This window comes from Erpetoichthys calabaricus, chromosome 18 (genome assembly GCF_900747795.2).
Source record: "Erpetoichthys calabaricus chromosome 18, fErpCal1.3, whole genome shotgun sequence".
Taxonomy (NCBI): domain Eukaryota; kingdom Metazoa; phylum Chordata; class Cladistia; order Polypteriformes; family Polypteridae; genus Erpetoichthys; species Erpetoichthys calabaricus.
Genome location: NC_041411.2, coordinates 18,709,051 through 18,732,674, shown reverse-complemented (window position 1 = coordinate 18,732,674; position 23,624 = coordinate 18,709,051). Strand labels below are relative to the sequence as shown.

At 40.1% G+C, this 23,624-nt stretch overlaps 1 protein-coding gene across 4 annotated transcripts; it reads left to right on the top strand.

Moving 5' to 3' along the window:
- Nucleotides 1–1,380: 1,380 nt before the first annotated feature.
- septin5a (septin 5a) lies at nucleotides 1,381–23,359 on the top strand. Of its 4 annotated transcripts, none has more exons than XM_028824822.2 (12): nucleotides 1,381–1,506; nucleotides 1,667–1,677; nucleotides 11,448–11,538; nucleotides 11,862–11,948; nucleotides 13,487–13,610; nucleotides 13,733–13,867; nucleotides 13,977–14,094; nucleotides 15,398–15,499; nucleotides 20,699–20,795; nucleotides 20,937–21,072; nucleotides 21,563–21,665; nucleotides 23,025–23,359. In XM_028824822.2, exons 1-12 carry the CDS (start codon nucleotides 1,464–1,466, stop codon nucleotides 23,085–23,087), a joined length of 1,110 nt encoding a protein of 369 aa, XP_028680655.1. In that variant the 5' UTR covers nucleotides 1,381–1,463; the 3' UTR covers nucleotides 23,088–23,359. The 4 variants fall into 4 exon arrangements, with proteins under 4 accessions (XP_028680655.1, XP_028680654.1, XP_028680653.1 ...); XM_028824821.2 differs by having other exon boundaries at nucleotides 11,442–11,538; XM_028824820.2 differs by lacking the exons at nucleotides 1,381–1,506; nucleotides 1,667–1,677 and adding an exon at nucleotides 8,905–9,143.
- The last annotated feature ends 265 nt before the right edge of the window (nucleotides 23,360–23,624 follow it).

The window sequence follows — 23,624 nt, the reverse complement described above, 5'->3', positions numbered from 1 at the left end:
AAGGAGAAATATTGTGGTAATTGAAAGAACATATAAGGTACTGAGGGAGGAGTGCATACGTCATTCACAGTTAAGGGGTATGCAGTAGTGCCAGGAATGCAGAAAAAAATATTTTACCGAATTTGCTTTTTCTGATATGGTGTGGACCACAGCCTGTCCTGCTGGCATTGAGCTCAAAGCTGGAATTTGCCCCCTTGACAAAGCACATTGATCACATGGGATGCTAGGTAACATAAGGATAATTAGGTTTTCAATCCGCCTAACCTACAGGTGGCAATATCCATCCATCCATTATCCTTATGCTGGAGTCAATCCCAGCCAACACAGGGCGCAAGGCAGGAAACAAACCCTGGGCATGGTGCCAGCGCACCGCAGGGCACATGCACACCCACACACCAAGCACACACTAGGGACAACTTAGAATCGCCAATGCACCTAACCTGCATGTCTTTGTACTGTAGGAGGAAACCGGAGTACCCAGAGGATACCCACGCAGACATGGGGAGAACATGCAAACTCCATGCAGGGAGGACCCAGGAGGCGAACCCAGGTCTCCCAACTGCAAGGCAGCAGCGCTACCCTCAGCACCATGGTGCTGCCAGGTGGCAATATGTAGTTAGCAAACATATGTGTTGGTTGGGACAGAAACCCAGGATTCATAAGCTGTAAGGTCGTGGCACTAACCCCTCTGTCACCATGACATACAAGCACTCCCAAGTGGGAGGACTGAAACAGGTATGACAAACTGCAGTCTCTAGGTGCTTCAACAAGTCACAATTCAAGGGACAAGAAATGAAAATCCTCAAATCAAAAATCATGGGACACAAGTCTGCTTTTAAGAATGGCCACTTGTTTCCGGTTTAACTTGTTGGATAAACTACTGCCATTCTATTTCATGTATATTTAATTTTCAGGTTTAAATCTTGTCCTCCACTTGTTTTGCCGTGTTATTTAATAACCTATCCCAAATGATTTCTGTTGTGATATTGTTTCATTATTATCGTCATTAATTTTAAATATATTTAAAGATTTCAATGAAATGCTGTTTGTGCTTGTCATAAACGGCAGTATATAGCATATGGGCATTAATAGACAATATGGCTCTTTAATGTCACTTGTAAGGCAAGTCTGGCTCGTTTAATGCTTCTGTGGGTAATGCAGTTCATTTGGATTCGCATGTGATCGATGTTCTTTTGACATCGCAGGGGGTCGACGTCAACATCATCTTGGATGCTGCCGATTGCATCTTACTTCTCCCTTGTCCACCATGGCTCCATCGCAATGAAGACTGTGTGCCCGTTTTCCCCTCTGATACTTCTTCTCCTATACATGTACGCGCATACGCCCTGCGTTAGACTCTTGGCCCCGCCCCCGGTCCTGCCTGCGCCCCGCCTCTCCGGTGTGCGCGAGTGCAGACTCGCTGTCTTCTATTGTAGCGGAGCGGCAAAAACACATCTTCCACCATGACCACCAACGTGAGGTACAAGAGCCGGCTGGTGAAATCGGGTGAGCATCTCAGCCGCGCGACCGCTTGTGTGTGTCGCTCGAGTCAACGGATCGTGGTGTGTGTTTCTCCCGTCTCATCCTCTCTCTGTTTTTCCTGTCTCTCTCTCGCTCTCCTCTGTCGGCTTCATCCCGGCCCGCTCCGCTGCTCTCGGACCCGCAGTTGACGGAGAGGTAAGCCCCGCGCCCCTTCGCTCTTTGTCTCGCGCTCGATTGTCACTGTGCAGCGCCTGATCTCGTCAGTTTCAGTGCTTATAAGCGCACCGGCACCGTGAGATCAGAAAAGGGGGCGCGTCAGATAACTAAGGGTCTGTCTTAGGACTTGCGGCACATATAGACAGCCTGGGTTACCTTCAGAGGTGGTTCGAGATGATAAAACTATGCCTCAGACGTACTTCGGATCTCCATCTAGTATTGGAACGCGATGCATAGTAGAGTCGAAGCTGTACTGGAGCACAAGGAGCGTTTTTGTGTTGAAATGACACCAAAGGTGGGAGAAATAGATGCTCTTTATGGTGTGCCTGGGCCTGTACAGGAAGAGGAAAGGGGTTTTCTTGGTGTAGTAGGGTGTCAATATACAGAATAAAAAGGGTCTGTACAATTTATCTGAAATTGAACTGGGAGAACGAGGATGGTCTTTATTAAGTATACTGGCTAGTAGGAGGGTAGCTAGATGCATGTTAGAAGTGACTGGAAGAGAGGAATGGGTCTTTTTTTATTTTTTTTATTAAAGAAATAATTCGGTGTGTACTTGGAGAAGGAATGAGTCCTCATCGTCTAGTCCAGTAGAATGTTTCCCTTTATAATGGATCTGGAACCATACTGGATCCACATGGCATATTATGTTATATAGTGAGAGAAGAAAGGCTGATTTTTTTGTAAATTAACTGACCAACAGAAGAAGACTTTACATGCTGAAAATTTTTCACTCATCAGTATGTTTATATTGGGAGACAATAAAGAGGTCCCCCAAACTAGCTGGATCTGTAGTAGAAGGTGAGGATGAGTTACACTCGGATTAAATTCTATAGTCAGGATAGCACAGTAAAGACTTCCCTCTAATATGGTGAGCTGTCTATTAGGAACAGAGCATTTCTCTCACTTTGCAGGCTAGATTCCTGCTGGAGTACCTGCACAGAATTTTAATGCTGTGTCTCCAGCTGCAGGCCGCCTTTGACAAATAGGGGTTGGCTATCAGCAGCATGCGTCATTCATGATGATTGTTTCATTTTATTTTATGTTTTTCTTGAGAGGCTGTTAAAGACTGAAAATAGGGGAGGACTTGTATGCCAGGATTCTCAAACTGGCACATGCAGCACAGTGTACATGCACAGCTGGCTGCTTTATAACTGCGGGATTAGAAATGGGGCCTGTGGTGCTCTGTCATTCAAAAAAAAATATACAAGCCACTCCCACCCCCAGCCCAGTAATTAGGGTATAATAGCTGGAGACGCAGAAAGTACTGAAGTCGGCAAGCACCAGCTGTGAAGAAGGTGCATCAGTGAATGTCAGAGCAAGCAGAGTCATTCAGCATGGATGGCAAGAAATTCTCTATTTCAAAATAAGGACATCTTTGAGTAGTTCAGGGGAGAGCAGCTGAGAACCTAGAGTTCCAACAAATGATTTCAAAACTTCACTTACAGCCATGTGGACATACAATACATGCCTGTTTCACCTTTTTGGATTTAGTACCTGGAGCTGTCCTTATCTCCAGTGCTGATTTTTCTAGGCTGCCAAGTTTAGGCTAGGAGTGCAAGCATCAACAAGCAGAGAATGTATCTGGCTGTCTCTGGGGAGTTCTGCAAGTGCTTAAATGTAAAATGGGAGGAATGAAATAGTGGCGCTAGTAGGGACACCCCTCAGGACAGAGTCTTGCAGTATAGGTGGCTTGAGGAAAACCTCTAAGCAGAAGATAATTTAGGGTATGTCAGTACAATAAGGGACAAAATGGAATGATGGGACCTCTATTGATGCACCTAATGGATATTTTGTTGTATTAAAGGGCAGAAGCAACGTCTTAAAACCAAACCACAAACACCAAGAGTACCATTTTAGAATGGCTCTTTTCAGAACTTGGCAGCGCTCATGCAACAAACCAAGTGAGACCTATCAACTCAACCTGAGATATTTGCATTTCTTCTGCCTTTTGAAATGAAATGACTGTGGTTTTGATTGCTGCTAAAAAAAAAACCCACCAAAGACAGCATGCATGGATTTTTCTCTTGGTGTATACAGCCTTGTCATAAGGGGATCTGTGAAAAGATCCTGAGCCTAAGTCAAGGTACCAAGAAATGAGTGAAAAATGCTTCATATGTCATAAATGTCAGGATTGCAACCAGGTCTGGAAAAAGCTCACAGTCTATCCGTGAACCTGTGTAAGTGCTTGTGGTTAAAGGATTTGTCCATTGCAATTACTTGCTGGGCATGACTTGTAGCTCTATGAGTGTATGATTAGTTTAATAATGCCATTTTGTGTGCAGCTACACATGGAGGTGGGAGTGGTGTCTGAAAAAACAATTGGAATTTATGACAGATGTGGTTAAGGGATTGTGGGGCTAGTATTGTAGATGTTTAAGGATAAGTTGAAAGTTTATAAGAATACCATAATATGTGTTGTGCTGTGTTGATGTAACTTGGCAGTTGCAGGTGTTGGACAAGCAACCTTCATGTTATATAGTGTCTTTTATGTAGTGAATAGAATTATATAAAGCTCAGAACCATACTACAGCAGCACAGGTGCAGGAACTTTGGCAATGTGTCAGAGGCAGGGACTGAACTGGACAGTTTTGGAGGTTTAGGACATCATTTGGCTGAGTGGGTTAAGCTTGGAGTGTGGGCAGAGTAATTGATTGGGCTGGGCTTGATGAGAGACTGAAATGTAATACTTTAAAGGTGTAAAGTGGATGGGGTTTGGCGAGTGGCTGAGGTTTTGCCACTTAGAATGCCTGTGGTTATAGGTTGCAAGTTATTTGTGGTACATAAAATGACTCTTCAGAAATGGAAGGCATTGCAAAAGTGGAGCTGCTTCCCAATGAACTCTCTCTGTTACATTTTCATCATTTCTATGCCCAACCACTTTATGTATATTGCATACATCTGTCAGTGTTAATCTTTTGGAAAGCCTTTATCTGCACCTCTGGTAACTCTTGTTTCAGTGTGTCATATCCTTTATTCTGCTCACATGCTGTTCAATTTTTCACTAGAAAAATTCATTAACTTCCATCTCTTGATGAAAAATCCAGGTCAGGGCAGATTAACGATTCTGTGTGTGTGTGTTTTCTCATGCATGCCTCTTTGTCTCTGCAACCCAATCATTTGCTCATACACACACTCCACTATACATGTGTATATGATTATGTGTGAATATCTGCCTGCTAGGAGGTGTGTTGACATGTGCAGGGCCTGAATGTGTGTATCAGTCATCCACCGAGTGAGGATGTGTACTTTTTTCTCATTAGATTTCAGTTCTGTTTTTCATAGATTTTGAACTGGAGGTGGTTGATGGTGCAGAAAATTGTGCGTATCTGTGTGATTGTAGATTCCTGCTGTTGTGACTTTCTGCATGAGTGCTTATATGCCTGTCTGATGAAATACTTATGAGTATATGTGTGCACATATACCTAGGTGTTCTTTTCATCCACTATGCAGAAGTCTGCAGTAAGACTTAGAATTTGTGATTGTACATGAATGAGTGTGAGTTTAGTAGTGAAAGTGTGTGTTTGTATGTCTGCTAGACTGTTGGTGCAGTTGGTGTACATGTGGTAAATATGCATACTAGACATTTACTCTCAAAAACAGCTAGTTAGTTAGTGGTGGGCTTATTTGCATGCACACTTGCAGACTTGCTCCCTCACATATTCACACACAATTGCTGACAGACTCAAATGTGTGTGTGTGTTGCTGTTTGTGCCTGAGTTGGACCTGCCAGTAAGTACATATGAATGGTGAAATAGTATGTGTGTTGGCATGTATCTTACTGTGCTAAGGGGTTGACGAGTAAAGTCACATGGTGGTCCTACAAAACAAGTGGAGCGTTACAATTTAGCACTAAAAGCACTTCATTCCTGATTTTATTCTGGGTGGCTGTGCCTCTTGGGTTGGTTTGATGGCAGAGGTACCAATTGCTTTTTCTGGCTCTGGACTGGCATGCCCCACTTAAAGGCTCTGTTGCCAGCCAGCAGCAGGTGTGTGGGAGTGTTTTGTGAGAAAGCGGGTTGATCTGGGGGCATTCAGCCCATTTGTCTCTAGAACAGCTGCCTCCCTCTGTCTATTGTATGCAGAGAGCATGCCATCTGCCTGCTGCTTAGCTGAGGGCGGGTCTAAGTGAGGCCCCTGAGGGACATCTTGGCATGGTAGAGAACTCTTCTGGGACACCACCCACTGGCAGGCTTGACATATGAGGCATTGGTTTAAAACTAGTAAAGGGAGGGAGGTGTTAAGGAGATGGTGTTGAGGATTAATAAAGGGCAGAGCTCACCTTATAGCAGTTTGGGAACACAGGCCTCGAACCTAGTAGATATTCGCTTTCATCCTCCTGATATAGGTGATCATCACATCCACACGTAAGGGCACAGCACAGCCTAGGGGAAAAGTTAGAGAGAAGGTTAGGAGCTAAGAAACTGCCCATTTGAGAATAAAATGGGAGGGGGAGAGCCACTTGTGTAAACTGCTAAACTGAAGCCTTTGTAGCCTTTGACAGGCAGGGAATTGGTTGCCACACTCCACATTCCTGTTATGTTTACTCTTTTTCATGTTCTCCTCCTCTCTCAATGGCCTTCATGTGGTCCAGAGTACAGAGACTCCTGCTTAACAATCAGCTGGAGATCTGAATTGAGCAGATCTTTCCATTCATGCTTACAGGAAGAGACTATCAGCCTAGAGAAATAAAATAGAAGCCCTTGCATTCATTTCACTGTTAGAGGTAGGGTGGAAGTGCTAGGAAATCAAGCCCATAGTGGTTACAAAGAGAGAGAGAGAGACCTCACAGAGCAGAGAGCTGCCTTCTATGAGCTGGTCATATGACTTGAAACACATGGGTCTGAATATCTGAAACAGTTCACACAGAAGGTGCCATTACATTTCTTTACTGTGAAAAACACAGAAAATCATCAAAGTTCTTTTTTCCTGCAGCATTTTTGATAAGAGTCATTATGTCGGGGGACCCAGAGCAAACACAGAGCATCTTTCATGTTTTAATGAAACCTCTGTTGTGTGTTCTTCCACACCTGCAGGTGGTGCTGCCAAACCTCTGACAGCCCAATTGATGATCTTCTCTGGTGGTCTATGTTACTACTGCTGAAAGTAAAAAGAAAGCATTCTATCAGACAGGCCATCATTTTTGGATTGGGCAAGCGTTGAGTCAAGGCTGAAGTCAATGGCACAAAGGGAACTGAAATTCTGCGAGTCACTGAGCAGATATGTGTCCACTTGTCATATCCATCTGTGATGTCTCATTATTACAAGTGAAATAACCAGAGAATAAACACCAGCTATTTGACTGCAAAATGAAAGGGCTGAGTCTGATTTGTTTTGCCATGTATAAAAAATATGGTCAGTGTGAATGAAGGAGGGAGGCAGGAGCTACTGATACCAGCCTTTTAAAACTACAGCCAGTGTGTCATGAAGTCGGATTTGTAAGAGCTTCATTGGCCTGCCTCAGTGCTCTTCTCATTTACCTCTGACAATATTAACCTTATTATTTAGAGTTTACAGCTTTTTTTTTTTGCTTATTGGAGCGGGTTTACTGTAGTCTAATCTTGTCAATTCAAGCTCTTTCTGTTGGTAAGCATTATAACATGAATCTATTCAACTGTACTGTTCTACAGTCTTATCACATGGGAGGGGGGATGAACCCATAAAATCTAAATATTTTAAAGCTTAACGTTCTTGGTACATGACTCATGTTGTACACTGTAGCTTTACAATCCTACTACTTTACCTCACTCCTCGGGGCCAATACATTATCCAAGTTTTTATTCTAGATCTGTCAAATTTCAAGTTTTTGCAACTTTACTAAATAAGGGGCTGAATCCTGTTAGATGAAATTTTCCATTGGGTTTAATAATTTGGAGTTCCACCCTCATTTCAAGAGACCATTGTATCTTACACTTTTATCACATATGAATATGATCCTATCAAATTTGAGTATTTTGCATCTTTATTAGACAGGAGTCTGATCATGTCAAATACAACTTTCCAGCAAATATGCAAACTGCAATCTAATTCTAATAGTTTCAAGCATCCTGCATCTTCACATGCCCAAGTACCCTACAGGTTTGCTTCATTTGGGATTTTTCCTGTTAGGTTTATGTATCTTGCTGCTTTACTGATCCTGTCATATCTAACCTTCTCACACATCCCCCCCCCCCCCCTTTGAGTCTGATCATGTTAGATTTCAGCAATCTATAGCTTTACTAGACAGAAGTCTAATCCTGTTGGATCAAACAAGTTTTAAACTCTACATTTTCAGTAACCTGTACCATTACGAGACAGGAGACTGAACCTGTTAGAATTCTAGCATTTTCCAGTGTTACTAGATACGACACTGATCGAAAGTTTTTCTGCAGCTTTTTCCTCCAGCAGATATAAGAATTTATTATTGTAGCTGAATGATCGGAAACCTCTGCTCTGGTTTCACTGCACTGATCCAAATCTGATCATGACATTTTGCTTCACCTCTTTAGAACTCTAATCCTGAGGTCTAATCATTATACAGTTTTACAAAACTGGACATTGATCCTCTTGACATTTTGGATCCAGCCACACTGTCATCCCGTCATGTCTCAACATCCTGGAGCTTGAACTCTTCTGGAGTATGCTACTCTCAAATTTTATGATCCAGCAAGAGGTCTGATCCTGACATTGGGAGTCTGGCCCCATCTGCTGAAGTTTACATAGTGACTCCTCAATTTCCTGTTTATATCACTTTTCCATTAAGCCCATTATCTCACTGCTGCACTTCACGGCCAGACAGATGTAGGGCTTCTCTAATCACGTTTTGGCACCACATTCAAAATCCACTTCAACACACCACAGAAGAGTAAATAAGCCAGATCATTGGTGCGGCTGTTAGGGAGCTGATCTGGTGACCATCACAGTAAAGCGTTTTTCCACTGACAGAGTAATAGCCACATGCTCGGTTCAACCTGCCAAGTGCCAGTTAATGTAGATAAACTGAAGGTGGACCACCTAGCTTCCCCACTCAGCGTCTGAGGCTTAATTGAGCACTCACCCAGTCCCTACGAGGAACACTTGTAGTACACAGCTGAAGCTTACAAAACACACAGGAGTTTCTCGGCATCTGTCTGTCCAATAAGAGCACAAGTTCAGCCCTTGCACACTGCCTCCTCTTTTTCTTAGCTCCACCCGCTACTGTGCAGGAAATTCCAAGTGATTTTCCAGAGTTGACTATTTTTTTGGGTGGTTGGGAACCAGAGTGATGGGAGAGGCCTGTTGAGGGGCGGGCAGAAGCAGAGAGGCGGGCAGCATACAGGATATTACTGAAAGGGGCTATTTTTGTCTCTTTCCTCTGCTTTTGTAAAGGACGCTTAGTTCTCTCTGTAGCAATGGATGCACTTATTCTCCAGGAGCGTCTGGTGGAGAGACTGCTTTCCCCTAGGATCCGAAATGCCAAGCTGAAGGTAAGCACCAGGGTTAAAAAAGAAACAAGGAGATAGATCAGCCTTTAGATACCAAACCTGAGGTTAGAAGCCTGTTTTCAGCTAGCAGACCTGACGTCTGGATGAGGCCAATATACTGATACACAGATCAGTAGCAGACTTGGACATGCCTTTATAGTGACCAGCTGATTTAGGAGTCAGGAGAGCCACTGAGTTACTGGTAGGTTGAGGAAGATACTAGTGTATTAATCCACTGGTCATGGGAGAGAAATCTGAGAACAGTATTATGGTGCTTCATTGACAAGGCTAAACTGAGATGTTGCACACTCTTTTGGTGGTCACATGAAGCACTGAAATATTGGTCTTGGGGTTAGATGAAACTTAAGATACTGGTGTTCTGCTCTGTCTTTCAGTGAAAGATAGTGATAAACTTGTGCAGAAGAAGATGCTACAGTATATTTGTTTGGTGATAAGGATAAAATCGTCTGAGCCTTAATGTTTTGTGTAACTGATATGAGCATCTGGGGAAGCAGAACGTGTTAAGGCTCTTCTTCATTTCGTGAAGAAACAGTGCTTGGAGCTGCAGAGCTCAATTCCTGCATTCATAAGGCTTATTAATTCTCTGCTGAGCAGCACTGTGGGCGGACAGTGATTCATGCCTGGCAATGTCATCAGTTGTAGGAGGTGAGGCAGTTATACAGTATGTTTACTGGGAGATGCTATAGTAGGGGCAGGTGGAAAAGAAATAGCACCAACCAGTTTAGCAGAAAGATACTGGTCTGAAAAGGCCACAGGTCAGCAGCACTGAGCCTCATGGGCCACTCTATTCCTCCCTTTGTCATGAAACCTCCCACATGGCCCTCAAACTATGCTACATTCCATGTGGGTCCATGTATTAAGGCCATCTCCACGGTATAAGTGTATACTGTCTACTAATGTGCCAGTCCATGTCTAAAATCTGTTTTACGTTCTTATAGGCAGCTTCCCACCAGGGCCCATAAACTTGTTTATTGAGATTGGTCTGCCTTCAGCTCTTTACTTGGGGGTCCAAAACTGTTTCCCATAAGATCCTTTATTGAGAATGTACACAAGTTACTATAGCTATACTGTATATTGAAAGCTAGAGGGGCTTCTGCTCTTGGTGCCTGTTGTTGCTAGGCTACAGTTCTCTCCGCATGTTAGCTCAACACATTTCTGCAATAATTTGGTAATTACCAGTAGCTCTAATGTTGCATTTTGACATACCAAGTGCTTCATTTTGCAGGTTTAACCTTAGCTTTGCTCTCCAGCATTGCATTTTCAAGTTCCTTTTTCATCTCATATGCATTTAAGTATCTTACTTTTTAACCTTACATCTAACTGCAAGTTTGTTTGCATATTTCCATGGATAAAATTGTCACAACACTGCATACACCTATCAGTCAGTGCCTTGAACACGGTGGTTGAAATGCCCATCCTGTCAATCATGCTGAACCTTTAAAATACAAATCCAAAAAAAAAGCAGACAAAAACGTGCTGCTTGAAGATGAAACTGATGGCTCACAGCTGGAGTCAAATGTCAGAAGTTCATTAAATAAATTAACCAACTAAGCACAAATGAGTCTCAGGTGATAGTTGAATATTTACTGTCATCTTGGCAATGGAACACTATGGGTATGCAGAGCTGCAATCATCATGTAAGGTGGCCATAGAGAAGTAAGTGTAGAAGCCCTTAGAAAAATGCTTCAAGACACACAAAAATTACCACTTCACTGAGAACCTGTGGGCACAACACCAAAAGACGAGGCGGGTGGAAATTCATTCCAAAAATGTCCAAGAGACAAATAATCTCATCCGTGAGAACAAAATCCTCGAGTTCGAATTCAGAATGAAGAATAGGAAAGTATGTATACTTTATCAGATTCACCATACACTTGAACCTGAAAAGGTTCCTGCAAAAGCAAAGGAGGCTCATTAACATGTTTGGAAAATCAAGTTTGAATCAATCTGTAAATCACTGATTGGAAGTGATAACAGTTCTAAAAATGTAACATACTGGCATGAAACTAGACATTCCTCGACATGCAAACATGTTTACAATTCAAAAGGTGGCGTTTTTTAAAATAAGACAATGAATGGAGCTCATTTTTTAAATTGCTTTGAATAAAACTAAATAAATAAGCACAGTTGTATGATATGTCAAGCTAGGGTCATTCGCAGAATGGGAAAGCATAGAGTTCTGTGAGAGCTTATGTATAGTTTTTAATTTTCTTAAGGAAAATGCACACTCACAGGAATATCTTTTTTCTTTTTCCTTGATGACTCACTTTGTTTCTGGAGGACCAGGAAAAGCAGTATGTTGGATTCGCCACTCTTCCAAACCAGGTCCACAGGAAGTCTGTCAAGAAGGGTTTTGACTTCACATTGATGGTGGCAGGTGAGTGGTTTGATTAACTCAATTGAAAACAAAAATAACCCCCCATGCCTGACTAGTCTAAAGTTGCATTATTGTCTTCAGTTTGTAATGCACAGCCCATTTTAATATTACTTAAATTCAAACTAAGAGTGAAATTTCATAATCATGCTTCTTACCAAACAATTACAACCGCAAGTGGAGGAGTGGGGGTTTAGCCAGCCTGTATTAGTTCTCCTTTTTCATATGACAAATCTCCGGAATATACAGTGGCTCAAATACATCTCTTCTTTATATAAGTATATGTGTATTGTTGTCCATTTATGCATTATTTTCCCCTCTTGCAGGAGAGTCCGGTCTGGGGAAGTCAACATTGGTCAACAGCTTGTTCCTTACAGATCTTTACAAGGACCGCAAACTGTTAAATGCTGAAGGTCTGTATCCAAAGCTATAGTGAAATGAACAAATCAACCAACATGTATTTTATATAGTACATTCTATACAACATTTATTTAAATGGCACATTATCATACAGTAGTGTAGCTCAAAATGCTTTACAAATAATAACAGAGAAATGACAATAAAAAGAAGAAGAACGTCTCTAATGGCTACAGTGGCAAACGTCAGTGTCCAATTTGAAAATACAGTATATGTTGTTATCAGATAGCCAGAGAGGAGAGGAAAACCACTTACAGTACTAATACAAAAATTGTCATCTATCACTCATCTATTTTGTAAGTCTGATTATCTTACTACAGGGTCATGGATACCTGAAACCTATCTCTGTAACAATACAAGAACTAGCACTTATGCAGACACCTATGTTCACTAACACACTGATAATTCAGAGCCTCCACTGAGCCTAACGGTGGGGCTGTGCATTCTGGGAGGAAACCACAGTCTCTAGAGGATGACCATACAAACACCAAGACAATATAAACATAGAAGATAACATAGAAGACATACTGAAAAACAGCTTACAAATATTTAAATATTACACCTTTAACATGAGCACTATAGTGCACATCACTATTTTTCAATTTAGTACCTTTCCAAGTGCTTTAACAATCTTTATATCTCCTTCTGCAACTGAACCTTTCACAAAGTGCTTTGCAAAATCAACCTTTTTATATAGTATTTTCATGGCCAATACTGTTACAAAGGTCTTTATAACAATCTTCATATAGCACCTTTCATTGTGAATAATTTCATACAATTCTTTATAAATGCAGCACGTGTGTATATTAAGTTACATAATGCAACAGCATGGTGTCACATTGGTTAACACTGCTACCTGACCCTGCATCATTATCTGTGTGGAGTTTGCACATTCTCTCAGAGTCTACGGGATTTTCCTCTCTGTGTCCGAAAGAGTTAAATGGCAATTATTAACTAGCCCATATGAGCACATGCCAATGAGTGTGTACCATCCAGGGTTGGCTTCCCTGCCCCCAAGGAGATGAACTTGATTAAGACAGTTTAAAAGCAGACATGTTTTATAATAAGTAACATTAATCAGTGATTTAGACAGCTATCACATAGTGCTTGCCTCAGGCAATATTACAGTTTTATAAAAGGAACCCTGGTTTAACGTGGTATAATTTCTTGTGTAAAATAAAAAAGTATATAGTATATTGTGACTTTCACAGTGAACAATCATAAAACAATTATAGAGTGCTTTTTGCAAAATAATGCTTTTTCAATAGGGCCCTTTATATGGAGGAATGGAGAATTACTGTATAGAAATACCATAAAAGACGTTTTGCAATGAACACAATTCCAAAGCACTTTACAGTCCTATAGTGCATTTCACTATGAGCACTACTCCTAAGCATTTTGCTGTTATTTGATCTTGTAGTAACTACCATCATAAAATGCCTTACAACGTTTATACCATGCAGTGTTTTTCTAATTCATTCTTAAAATCAACTCATTCCAGCTTTTCTATGATCAGTAATTTTTGTGTTTGCAGAACGGATAAACCAGACAGTGGAGATTATCAAACACACTGTGGACATTGAGGAGAAGGGTGTCAAGCTAAAGCTGACTATCGTAGACACCCCCGGGTTTGGAGATGCTGTCAACAATGCAGAGTGGTGAGCTCTAGTGGCCACATCCTACCCTTTCAGAATCTCAGTCTGTGGTTTCATTTATACACACACACACACACACGAATTACAGGGAGCTGCCAGGTTGACTCCTCTCTCTTTGTTTCTAGTTGGAAGCCCATCACAGATTATATTGATCAGCAGTTTGAGCAGTACTTTCGGGATGAAAGTGGCCTCAATCGGAAAAACATCCAGGATAACCGCGTCCACTGCTGCCTATACTTTATCCCACCATTTGGTCATGGGTGAGTGATATTCATTTTTTCCATCTGAAATGATGGGATACATTTATCTGCAAAAGCTTAAGTTGAAAATGTCTTCTGGTTAAAGTGTGACTCCTTTTTGTGCTTGTAGCTTACGCCCAGTGGATGTGGAATTTATGAAGGCTTTGCATGAGAAGGTCAATGTGGTTCCACTCATCTCAAAAGCTGACTGCCTCACACCCAGTGAAGTAAAGAAGCTGAAAGACAGGGTAAGCAGGAAACAAGGAGGCTTTTTAATTAGAGTGTCTAACTCACCAATAGTTTAATATGCCTGGGTTTCCTTTGCTGTTTCTTGTCCAATGTCCAAAATTGGGCCTGATCTTCATGTGACTGAAAAGGAGCAAGGTTCTGTAATTTGTGCTGTAAAAAAAATTTAAAAAAATAAAAATAACACTGTCTGAGTGGCATTTTTACCACAACATAAAAATGCAATCTTTAAACATATAGATAGTCCAACTTCTATGTCATTTTTCCAATTCTTTTAAGTACTCATTTGGGAAATGAAAAAAAGTCAAAATTAAAACATGAGAATCTATTACAAGGCATTGTCATTGCATACTCCTAAACTGACAATTAAACGCTATCAGACAGGCACATCCCACAGTTCTACCTTTCTGAATATCTTAGCAATGAGTGGATGGGGAACAACTGCAACCAGAAAAAGAAAACTTTGTGAAGACAGCTGTGAGTTGGCTACTGAGTGTCACTCAAATCAGTCATCTTGCCCAGCTGATAGCATTAGGCTGTAACCAGATTATTTGTCCTGGTCTGCCAGGCATATATACTTTATCCTGAGTGCTGTGCAATTTACATGCATTTACTCAGGGGATGTTTTTTTCCCAACAAAACTTGTTTACATGTATACAATACATTTTAGAGTGCGCAGGAGTCTTGTGGTGGATTGTCTTTGCCATCTTGCCTTGAAGGGATTGTTTGCTATAATCCAGAGCATCAACTTTTTGGCTGGGTGGTGAAAATTGGGAGGGGCAGAAAAAGGGCAGGGCATTGGAGGCAGCATCTGGCAACCTTAGACTCAAATCAATTGTTATCAAATTTTACTTTAGTTCTGCTGTAAAATTTCAAAAACTTCTGAAGTGTGTTCATACTTACGGAGGACTAAAAGCCACATAGCTAGCACAGTGAATCTTGGGTATCTTAAAAAAAAAAAAAACAAAAAAAAAAACAAGAAACAGAAGGAAAATATTGTTTGCCGGATAGAAAGCAGATGATCTTTTAATATTGTTATTAATTTTATTTTTACACAAGTGAAAGGTTTAGTTCAAGTGCATGGTCAGAAAAATGATTTCAAATACAAGTATGCAAGTATGACATTATAATAAGTTACCTTGTTAACAATAACACAAGCCATCAGCACGCTTGAACAAGATATGCCTTCTGTTCATATCTGTTCTGCCCAATGGTTTTAGTGCATTCACACTTGTATTGGAGTGGCTAAGTACTGGTGTGATGGATGACTTTAAGTGAGCTTTTTTTTTTGTGTGTGGATTACAGGTAAGAGAAGAAATTGACAAATTTGGAATTAAAATATATCAATTCCCAGACTGTGATTCAGATGAAGATGAGGAATTTAAGCAGCAAGATAAAGAGCTGAAGGTAGGCACTGCATCACAGACAGAACATTTGTTTTATGTAGTACCTTTCTACAGTGAGTATCGCAAGGTACTTTACAAGTAGAGAGAAATACAACAATAGTTTACATTTTTAAACAACTGTATCACAAATGGTGTAGACTGCATGCTCATTTTTGCACAGTTAGTCAGAGGTGGGGATTAAACTAACAACCCTTTTTGGCTGAGATGCCTCCTGTTAACATAAATCTACAAGAACCGGGAATCATCAAATTAGAAACTGTTTTCATGTATTCCAGAATCCATTATTTTTGTTTATTAGCTTGACAGAGCTTCTTGTTTTACACTGACTGATAAAGACCTAGGTTGGATTGTCAACTGCCATTGCCATATCAGCCTCATTAACATTTTATTCTCAATAATAAGAGTTTTGTTGTATGGAATTTTTTTTCGCTTTACTGGGAGCTCTTCCTTAATATGCACTTGACTCTTTCAAGTATGAAAACTTCCTAATACATTTATTTTAGCACATTTACAATGCTGTGTTAAATGTCCCTAAAATCTTTGGTCTTACACAGTCTGCATCCAAATTGCACAAAATGCACACACATTTGAAATGTTGATACATATCAACAAGTGTAATTGCACTGCCTGCACATGTGATGGCATCATAGACTGAGCAATCAGTAAAGAAGGAAGGGAAGGTGACCATATTAAAGCAGTCACCGTCATGTATTACATTATACTATCCTATCAATTATGTAGTATCTTTTGTATATAATATATATATATATATATATATATATATATATATATATATATATATATATATAATACTGCTTAAACTTACTTCTGGGCTATTGATCTGGTCAGTTAAGTAGCAGAGGGGGTTGTTAATCAGTTTCAACTGCTTTGGTGCACTAGCAGGGCAACAATGAGACAACCCCCAAAACAGGAATGAATGGTTTAACAGGTGGAGGGAGGCCCCTGACATTTTTCCCCCCTCATCTGTTTTTCCACTTGTTTTGCTTTTGGCTATGGTCAGTATCACTACTGGTAGCATGAGGCAATACCTGGACCCTACAGAGGTTGCACAGGTAGTCCAACTTCTCCAGGATGGCACATCAATATGTGCTATTGCCAGAAGGTTTGCTGTGTCTCCCAGCACATTCTCGGGGGCATGGAGGAGATTCCAGGAGACAGGCAGTTACTCTAGGAGAGCTGGACAGGGCCATAGAAGGTCCTTAACCCATCAGGAGGGCCCACTGGTATCTGTTCCTTTGGGCATGGAGGAACAGGATGAGCACTGTCAGAGCCTACAAAATGACCTCCAGCAGGCTACTGGTGTGAATGTCTCTGACCAAACAATCAGAAACAGACTTCATGAGGGTGACCTGAGGGACCGATGTCCTCTAGTGGGCCCTGTGCTCACTGCCCGGTACTGTGGAGCTTGATTGGCATTTGCCATAGAATACCAGAATTGGCAGGTCCACCACTGGTACCCTGTGCTTTTCACAGATGAGAGCAGGTTCACCCTGAGCACATGTGACAGACGTGAAAGGGTCTGGAGAAGCCGTGGAGAACGTTATGCTGCCTGTAACCTTGTTCAGCCTGACCAATTTGGTGGTGGGTCAGTGATGGTCTGGGGAGCCATATCCATGGAGGGACGCACAGACCTCTACAGGTTAGACAATGGCACCTTGACTGCCATTAGGTATCAGGATGAAATCCTTGGACCCATTGTCAAAACCTATGCTGGTGCAGTGGGTCCTGGGTTCCTCCTGGTGCACGACAATGCCCGGCCTCATGTGATGAGAGTATGCAGGCAGTCCCTGGAGGATGAAGGAATTGATACCATTGACTGGCACCCATGCTGTGCTCACCTGACATCAATCTAATAGAACACCTCTGGGACATTGTTTTTTTCTATCCGACGCAGCCAGGTTGCACCTCAGACTGTCCAGGAGCTTAGTGATGCCCTGGTCCAGATCTAGGAAGAGATCCCCCAGAACACCATCAGTCGTCTCATTAGGAGCATGCATACAAGCACGTGGGGGCCATACAAAATACTGAGTACAATTCTGAGTTGCTGCAATTAAATTTCGGCAAAATGGACTAGCTTGCCACATCATTTTTTCACTTTGATTTTTGGAGTGTCTTTGAATTCAGCCCTCTGGATAATTTTCATTTCCATCAAACGATGTGGCATCCTTTCGTTCCTAACACATTACCCACTCCATATCAGTAGAGATATCCAGCAAGATTTTTTTCCCATTGAGATGTGATGTGTTTTCAAAGTGTTCCTTTAATTTTTTTGAGCAGTTTATATATATATATATATATATATATATATATATATATATATATATATATAGCACATTTAGTTATCTACTCCATGTATATAAAATCCTAAGCCTAAAAGTGCAACGATTTTGTGTGACTTTTTATGTCATTTTTTTGTCACGCTTTAAATCGGGCTTATTTTAAAAGCTACATATATATGTTTGGTATCATTCTTTTCAGAATTTATCGAACTCTAATGTGATGTTGTTAGATTTCAGATTCTTATTCCATTTTTAAATTATAAACTAAAATATCAAGAAAGTGGTTTTTAATATCAAAAATGTTGTGGTTTTTATTTTTGATCGAGTACACTATCTTTCACAGGAACAAACTATTCAAACGAAATTATCTATTCAAAACACCAATGTTTGTATTTAGGTGATTTAGTTAGCTGAAGGTCGAGTTACGATGACCCATTGCATACCACTTTAGTTTTCACGTGATTTTTCCTGTTATTTAATTAATTCATTTTTAAAAAAATTATTTTTTATCTATAAGAATGTCAGTTAAATGGACATTTAGATGGATTGTTTATTTAGTCTCTCATCAAGCATAGTGGACCTCAGTTTAACGGGAATACTCCAATCAGTAAGAGAGTAAATATTTTATTCTCATTTCATGATTTTTATTCCGTTAAATATTAATTAATTTTTCTTTTACATATTTATTGAATTTTGTGATTTTTGACTCCAATAAATAAACATTTTTCTTTTGTACATTTTACTAATATTCTGGCCGCAACTGGGGGTTGGGCACCGAAAGCGCCAGGGGGCTTGGCCCCCCTAGTTATCTTATAAAATGTGATACAGCATTGGTGTCTACCTTGCTGGAAGGATAGCCACCAGCTCCCAATAACATTAAATTGAATAAGGAAATCAAAAATTGGAGAGATGTGTGGAACTTCTTAATATAGTACATAAATGTATTTCAAAACAATTGTTTTTACATTAAAAAAATCAGCTAGTCAAGACTTTCTCCATATTTACAACATAACTACTGTACAGGAATTTATCGAAATATATGCAAGATGCAATACCCCTCGACATTTAAAAAATGTGAAATTTAAGAGATCAAAGCTTGACCTTTCAATTGAATTCAACATTCACTAAAGTCTTTTTTTCCAAAGTCCTAAATGCATATATCAAATTTTGTGAAAATCTGAGCAGTGGTTTAGCTGTTGTTGGCATCAGCTTTAAAAAGGCTGAATTTGAAAACCTCAAAGCTGAATAATTGGAATTCACTTAAAACCTAATCTGCTCTTAAGAGTAATGAGTGCAAGCGTTGTCTTTCATAGCAATTGGTCCATTTACTCCCGAGTTACAGTGTGCACCAAATTTTTATCACTACACACATACCTTTCCAAAAATGCTCAAAATATTTTTAGAAATTTCTTAACATGTTTTACATTTAAATCCGTAAGTCGATTTTTTCTTGAAGATTATACTTCCTCCTTATGTTAAATATGGATAAAGCAAAACGCTTACATGAAATTTTTTACAATGTTATTTGAATACAACAAGTGTCTTTATTCTATGGTAAAATCTTCATTAAATACTGGCAAATTAGAAAAGCTGCCTTCACAAATGCAACCTAAAGCATATTAAGCTTGAGCCCTTTTTTTGTATTCATATTGTTGCATGTTTATCGTAACAGTCAAGTTCTCTGGAGAATTACAAAGCAGAATACTGTATTGATTTTGTCAAAACAATATTCTACTACTTTTGTCCAATTTGAACTCCTCATGTGGAGGACGACAAGAACCTTAAACTGATAACAGCACTATTCTGTTTTTCCATGCATGTACTGTTCGCTCTAAGGAACAAACACAGGACCAGATCCACCATTTATTGTTTTGATCTATATGATCACATGTTTTTCCTGCAGTACTAAATGTTGCTGCTACAAGTTAAAGTGCAAAGAATAATAAAGAGTGAGTGCCTTGGGTCTATGATTACTAGAATTGAATCCAGCCCCAACACCCTGCAAGTCTGAATTCAGATTGATTAGGTTCAGGTGTTGTGCTCTGACATACGCTGTGAGTCACTGTTTTGGATTAGTTTAACATTATGACAAAAGGGCAAAAAAATGGGCAGGTATGCACAGTGCATAGTATCAGAATAACTGTTTTGGAAGAAGGGTAAATAATTCATGTCAAGGAAGTTACACTTAAAACATCAACCCCATCCACAGCAGATTCTCAATAAATGCTATCTTGTTCACAAGCTTATTAATGTATGCTTTTACCTTAGATGTTGTAATTGCTATATGGATTGAGCCATCTATTTTTTAAACCACTTATTAAAATTGAGGTTTGAAAATTCCACAGCCCATACAGCCAACATCTGCCATCATCCTAGTTCTCTATGTGGATACACTCACACAATAACAAGCACACACGCACATATTACACATAAATGTATATGCATAAGAAATTTTAAAAAGGGCAATGCTGAGAATTTAGGAGACATGCTAAGAAATGATTCACAGGAGCGTGTGAGATGGTTCAAATGCTTCCTGGTTTTAAGCTACTTCGTAAGATGCAATCTTTGATCCAAGTGAAGAGCAATAGTCATTGGATTTTCAGAGACATATTTTCACTTGCATGTCCCATAAACTTGCAGCACATTGCCACTCTCTGGTGCCATGATGAACAATAATGTGTCAAAATACCTAACTACATTTTATTTCATAGAAAAAAAACACACTATCTTACCTGATCCACTCCTTATGCCTGTTTGTATATGACTTGTTCACTAGTATTTACACTACAGTGCTATGTGAATCAAATCAAATAATCACTATAAGCAGGCCTGTTACATCACAAGATACAATAGGTATATGCAATGCTTTACTCCTGAAGTCTTTTTTCTGTCCCCCTCAGGAAAGCACTCCATTCGCTGTCATTGGCAGCAACACTGTTGTGGAAGCCAAAGGCCAAAGAGTCCGTGGGCGCCTCTACCCCTGGGGTATTGTTGAAGGTAAGCCAGCTCTTGTTTGTATATCAACAGGAACTAGATAAGTTAGAGATTTCCTAAGTGGCAAATCTGTAATTTCGCTCATTAGAATATGGATGACCCCATACTCATTTGGGTTGATATCTCTTTGTGCTTTACCTGCAGTTGAAAACCAGTCACATTGTGATTTTGTAAAGTTGAGGAATATGCTGATTCGCACACACATGCACGACCTGAAGGATGTTACCTGTGATGTACACTATGAGAACTACCGTGCACAGTGCATCCAGCAGATGACCAGGTAAGCACACAAGCATGGGTTACGTTCTAAGTGCTGAGGTTAGCAAACTAGGTGTTGGGTCAGACCAGATATTTTACATAGTATGTGTGGCTTTCTGACCTTAATTAGTCTAAACCACCCACTCAGTAAGATGGACCCATGTATAGAAGTCCCTAAGGGCCTGCTGCACTACAGGAGTACCACTGACTGTTGATGGTAAGCTCTCCTGGCAGCACTATATCTTCTATATTCTTTCCAGCTTTAGTTTACATGAACCAGTTCTGTAGCACTCCTTATGGCAGACTACCTCAAACAAGTCCCATGTTAATGCACATTCTCTAAGTATCACATAACATTTCTCTTATTGGATTCTATTATTTGCCAAATGGGCCTGTCTGTCATTTATTGACTCTCACTTTATTTATACTGCTAAGTAAAACTGTAAAATGCACATTCAGATCACAGTATTGCTTCCTGGGTTACATTTATTATTTTATTCTCTCTTTTACAGTAAGCTGACTCAAGACAGCCGGATAGAAAGCCCCATTCCCATTCTTCCTCTTCCAACACCAGATGCAGAAACAGAGAAGCTGATTAAAATGAAAGACCAAGAGGTTGGATTTCTGAAGGACTAATGTTAGAGGGGTGGGAAATGGCAGCAAGATAAAAGAGGTGCAGCAACTGAAGGGAGTAGACACTCCCCCAGTCTTAACCAGGAAAACAGATAAATAAATTGAAAAGGAAGTCCATGTAAAATGGTTAAAATATATTTTAACATTCCTCTGGTAACATTATAGTCAGAGAATGCTTAGGATGTCTAAGAGTAGTGTAGAGTTTGAGGGTAGGTCTAGCGAACAAATTTTACAAAAGGAGGAATATGAGATCAATGTACACACAGCAAGGTGAAAGTAATTTATGGATTACTTGAGATTTAAGACCAGTTACCTCCCAAGACTGAGATGCTACTATTACTGATGGATCTCCCTTAGACCAGAAAGGTTTTAAATGGATTCCTTTTAGGGTCATTAAAAGTAATACAGGGGAATTATCCTATAATTAGAACAATGTTAGTGTGTGTCCTTTTAGGATGATTATAAATATTACAGGGCAGCACCATTTTGCATGCAGTCAATGTGGAGTTTGCATGTTACCTCCATGTCTGGATTGGTTGTCCTCCAGGTGTTCCTTTTTTCCCCAAAAGGCCCCTGAAAGGTGCAGGTTAGTTCAACTGGCAATTCCAAATAGGCTCCCGTGGGTGTTCTCTGTAACTGACTGGCACTTTATTGCCCAGAATAATGTTTGGCTCCCCTGTGAGCTCCAACTGAGAATGTAATGCTTAGAAATATTAAAGGGGATGTTCACTGGATAAACATGTACTGCAAACAAAAAGCTTCTTCAGAGGAACCTGCATGAAAATTACTATAAAGATGATAATGGAAGCATTTTCAGGATTACTAGAGATGTTACAGTGAGTGTGTCAGTTAGATGCAAGGTAGACGTCCAGACACAAACACCTACCTATCACGTAGGGTGCCCCTGAGACTGAAGTGTACTTTCTACAAGAGAAGGCTATTCAGGATTGTTACATACATTAAACAGGTATCCTCTTGACACAGCAATAAATTAAAAATATTATGGAGTCCTTTATGATCATAAGAAATAATTAAACGGCTTACCTGAGAATGAGTAGAAACAATACCAAGGGGCTCCACTGAGACTAATACATAAATCATAAATATGATAGGATGCACAAGAGAGACTGGTATTATAATACATGGAGAAACCACCTGATATCATAGTAAGAGATATTTCTGAGTTACAAAGGACAGGAGAGAGGGAGTGTATTGAGGTTAAGCTCTTTTCTATACCTGGGGGTGATCAAACTGCAAGTGAAATAAGTGTAAGCCCACCAAAATGCTTAACTATGAACTCTCCCACATTCCAATAATCTTCCTGTGTCCCGCTTTTTTCAGCTCAAACGAATGCAGGAGATGCTCCAGAAAATGCAGCAGCAGATGCATGAACAGGAGCAGTGAGGAGGAGATGGAATCTTATCACAAATCGGACAGAGTGACCTATCTACACCCTGGCCAGCGATGTGCGGGGCATCGCAGTTTAGGAGAATAAGACATTGTTCAAAAATAGGGTGTAACAGTACTTGATGTCAGTCGGTACATGGAAGCATGTTACATACATGGTGTTTTAAAGCAAACAAAAAAGTGAAGCACTTCCGTTTTTAAAAGATGTATGTGATGTTTGTCAAAAATGTAAGGTTCAATATTTAATTACAGTATCTATTTATGACTGAGCTGATTGTTTTCTTTGCGGTGGAGGGGTACTTGACTGTGTCATTGCCATTACCATTTTTAGCCACCAGAATACATTGCACATCATGAACTTGGAGCCACTGATGGTGCGAGAAGTAAGTTCTAAACTTACAATTCCAATTACGTATTTATTTATTTTATCAAAGCTGTCCAAAATTACCAAAAATGAGTATCACAACTTTTGGAGAGCAATAAACTTGATTTTTCCAGTGGTCTTGCAAAATGTATAGGGGTGGTACAATGAGG

Excerpts from the sequence above, each read along its gene's own strand:
- septin5a (XM_028824819.2), top strand. The coding sequence starts at position 9,069 with ATGGATGCACTTATTCTCCAGGAGCGTCTGGTGGAGAGACTGCTTTCC. Across the intron at positions 13,868-13,976 it reads ATCCCACCATTTGGTCATGG|CTTACGCCCAGTGGATGTGG; the intron begins GTGAGTGATATT and ends TTGTGCTTGTAG. Across the intron at positions 21,666-23,024 it reads TTAAAATGAAAGACCAAGAG|CTCAAACGAATGCAGGAGAT; the intron begins GTTGGATTTCTG and ends CGCTTTTTTCAG.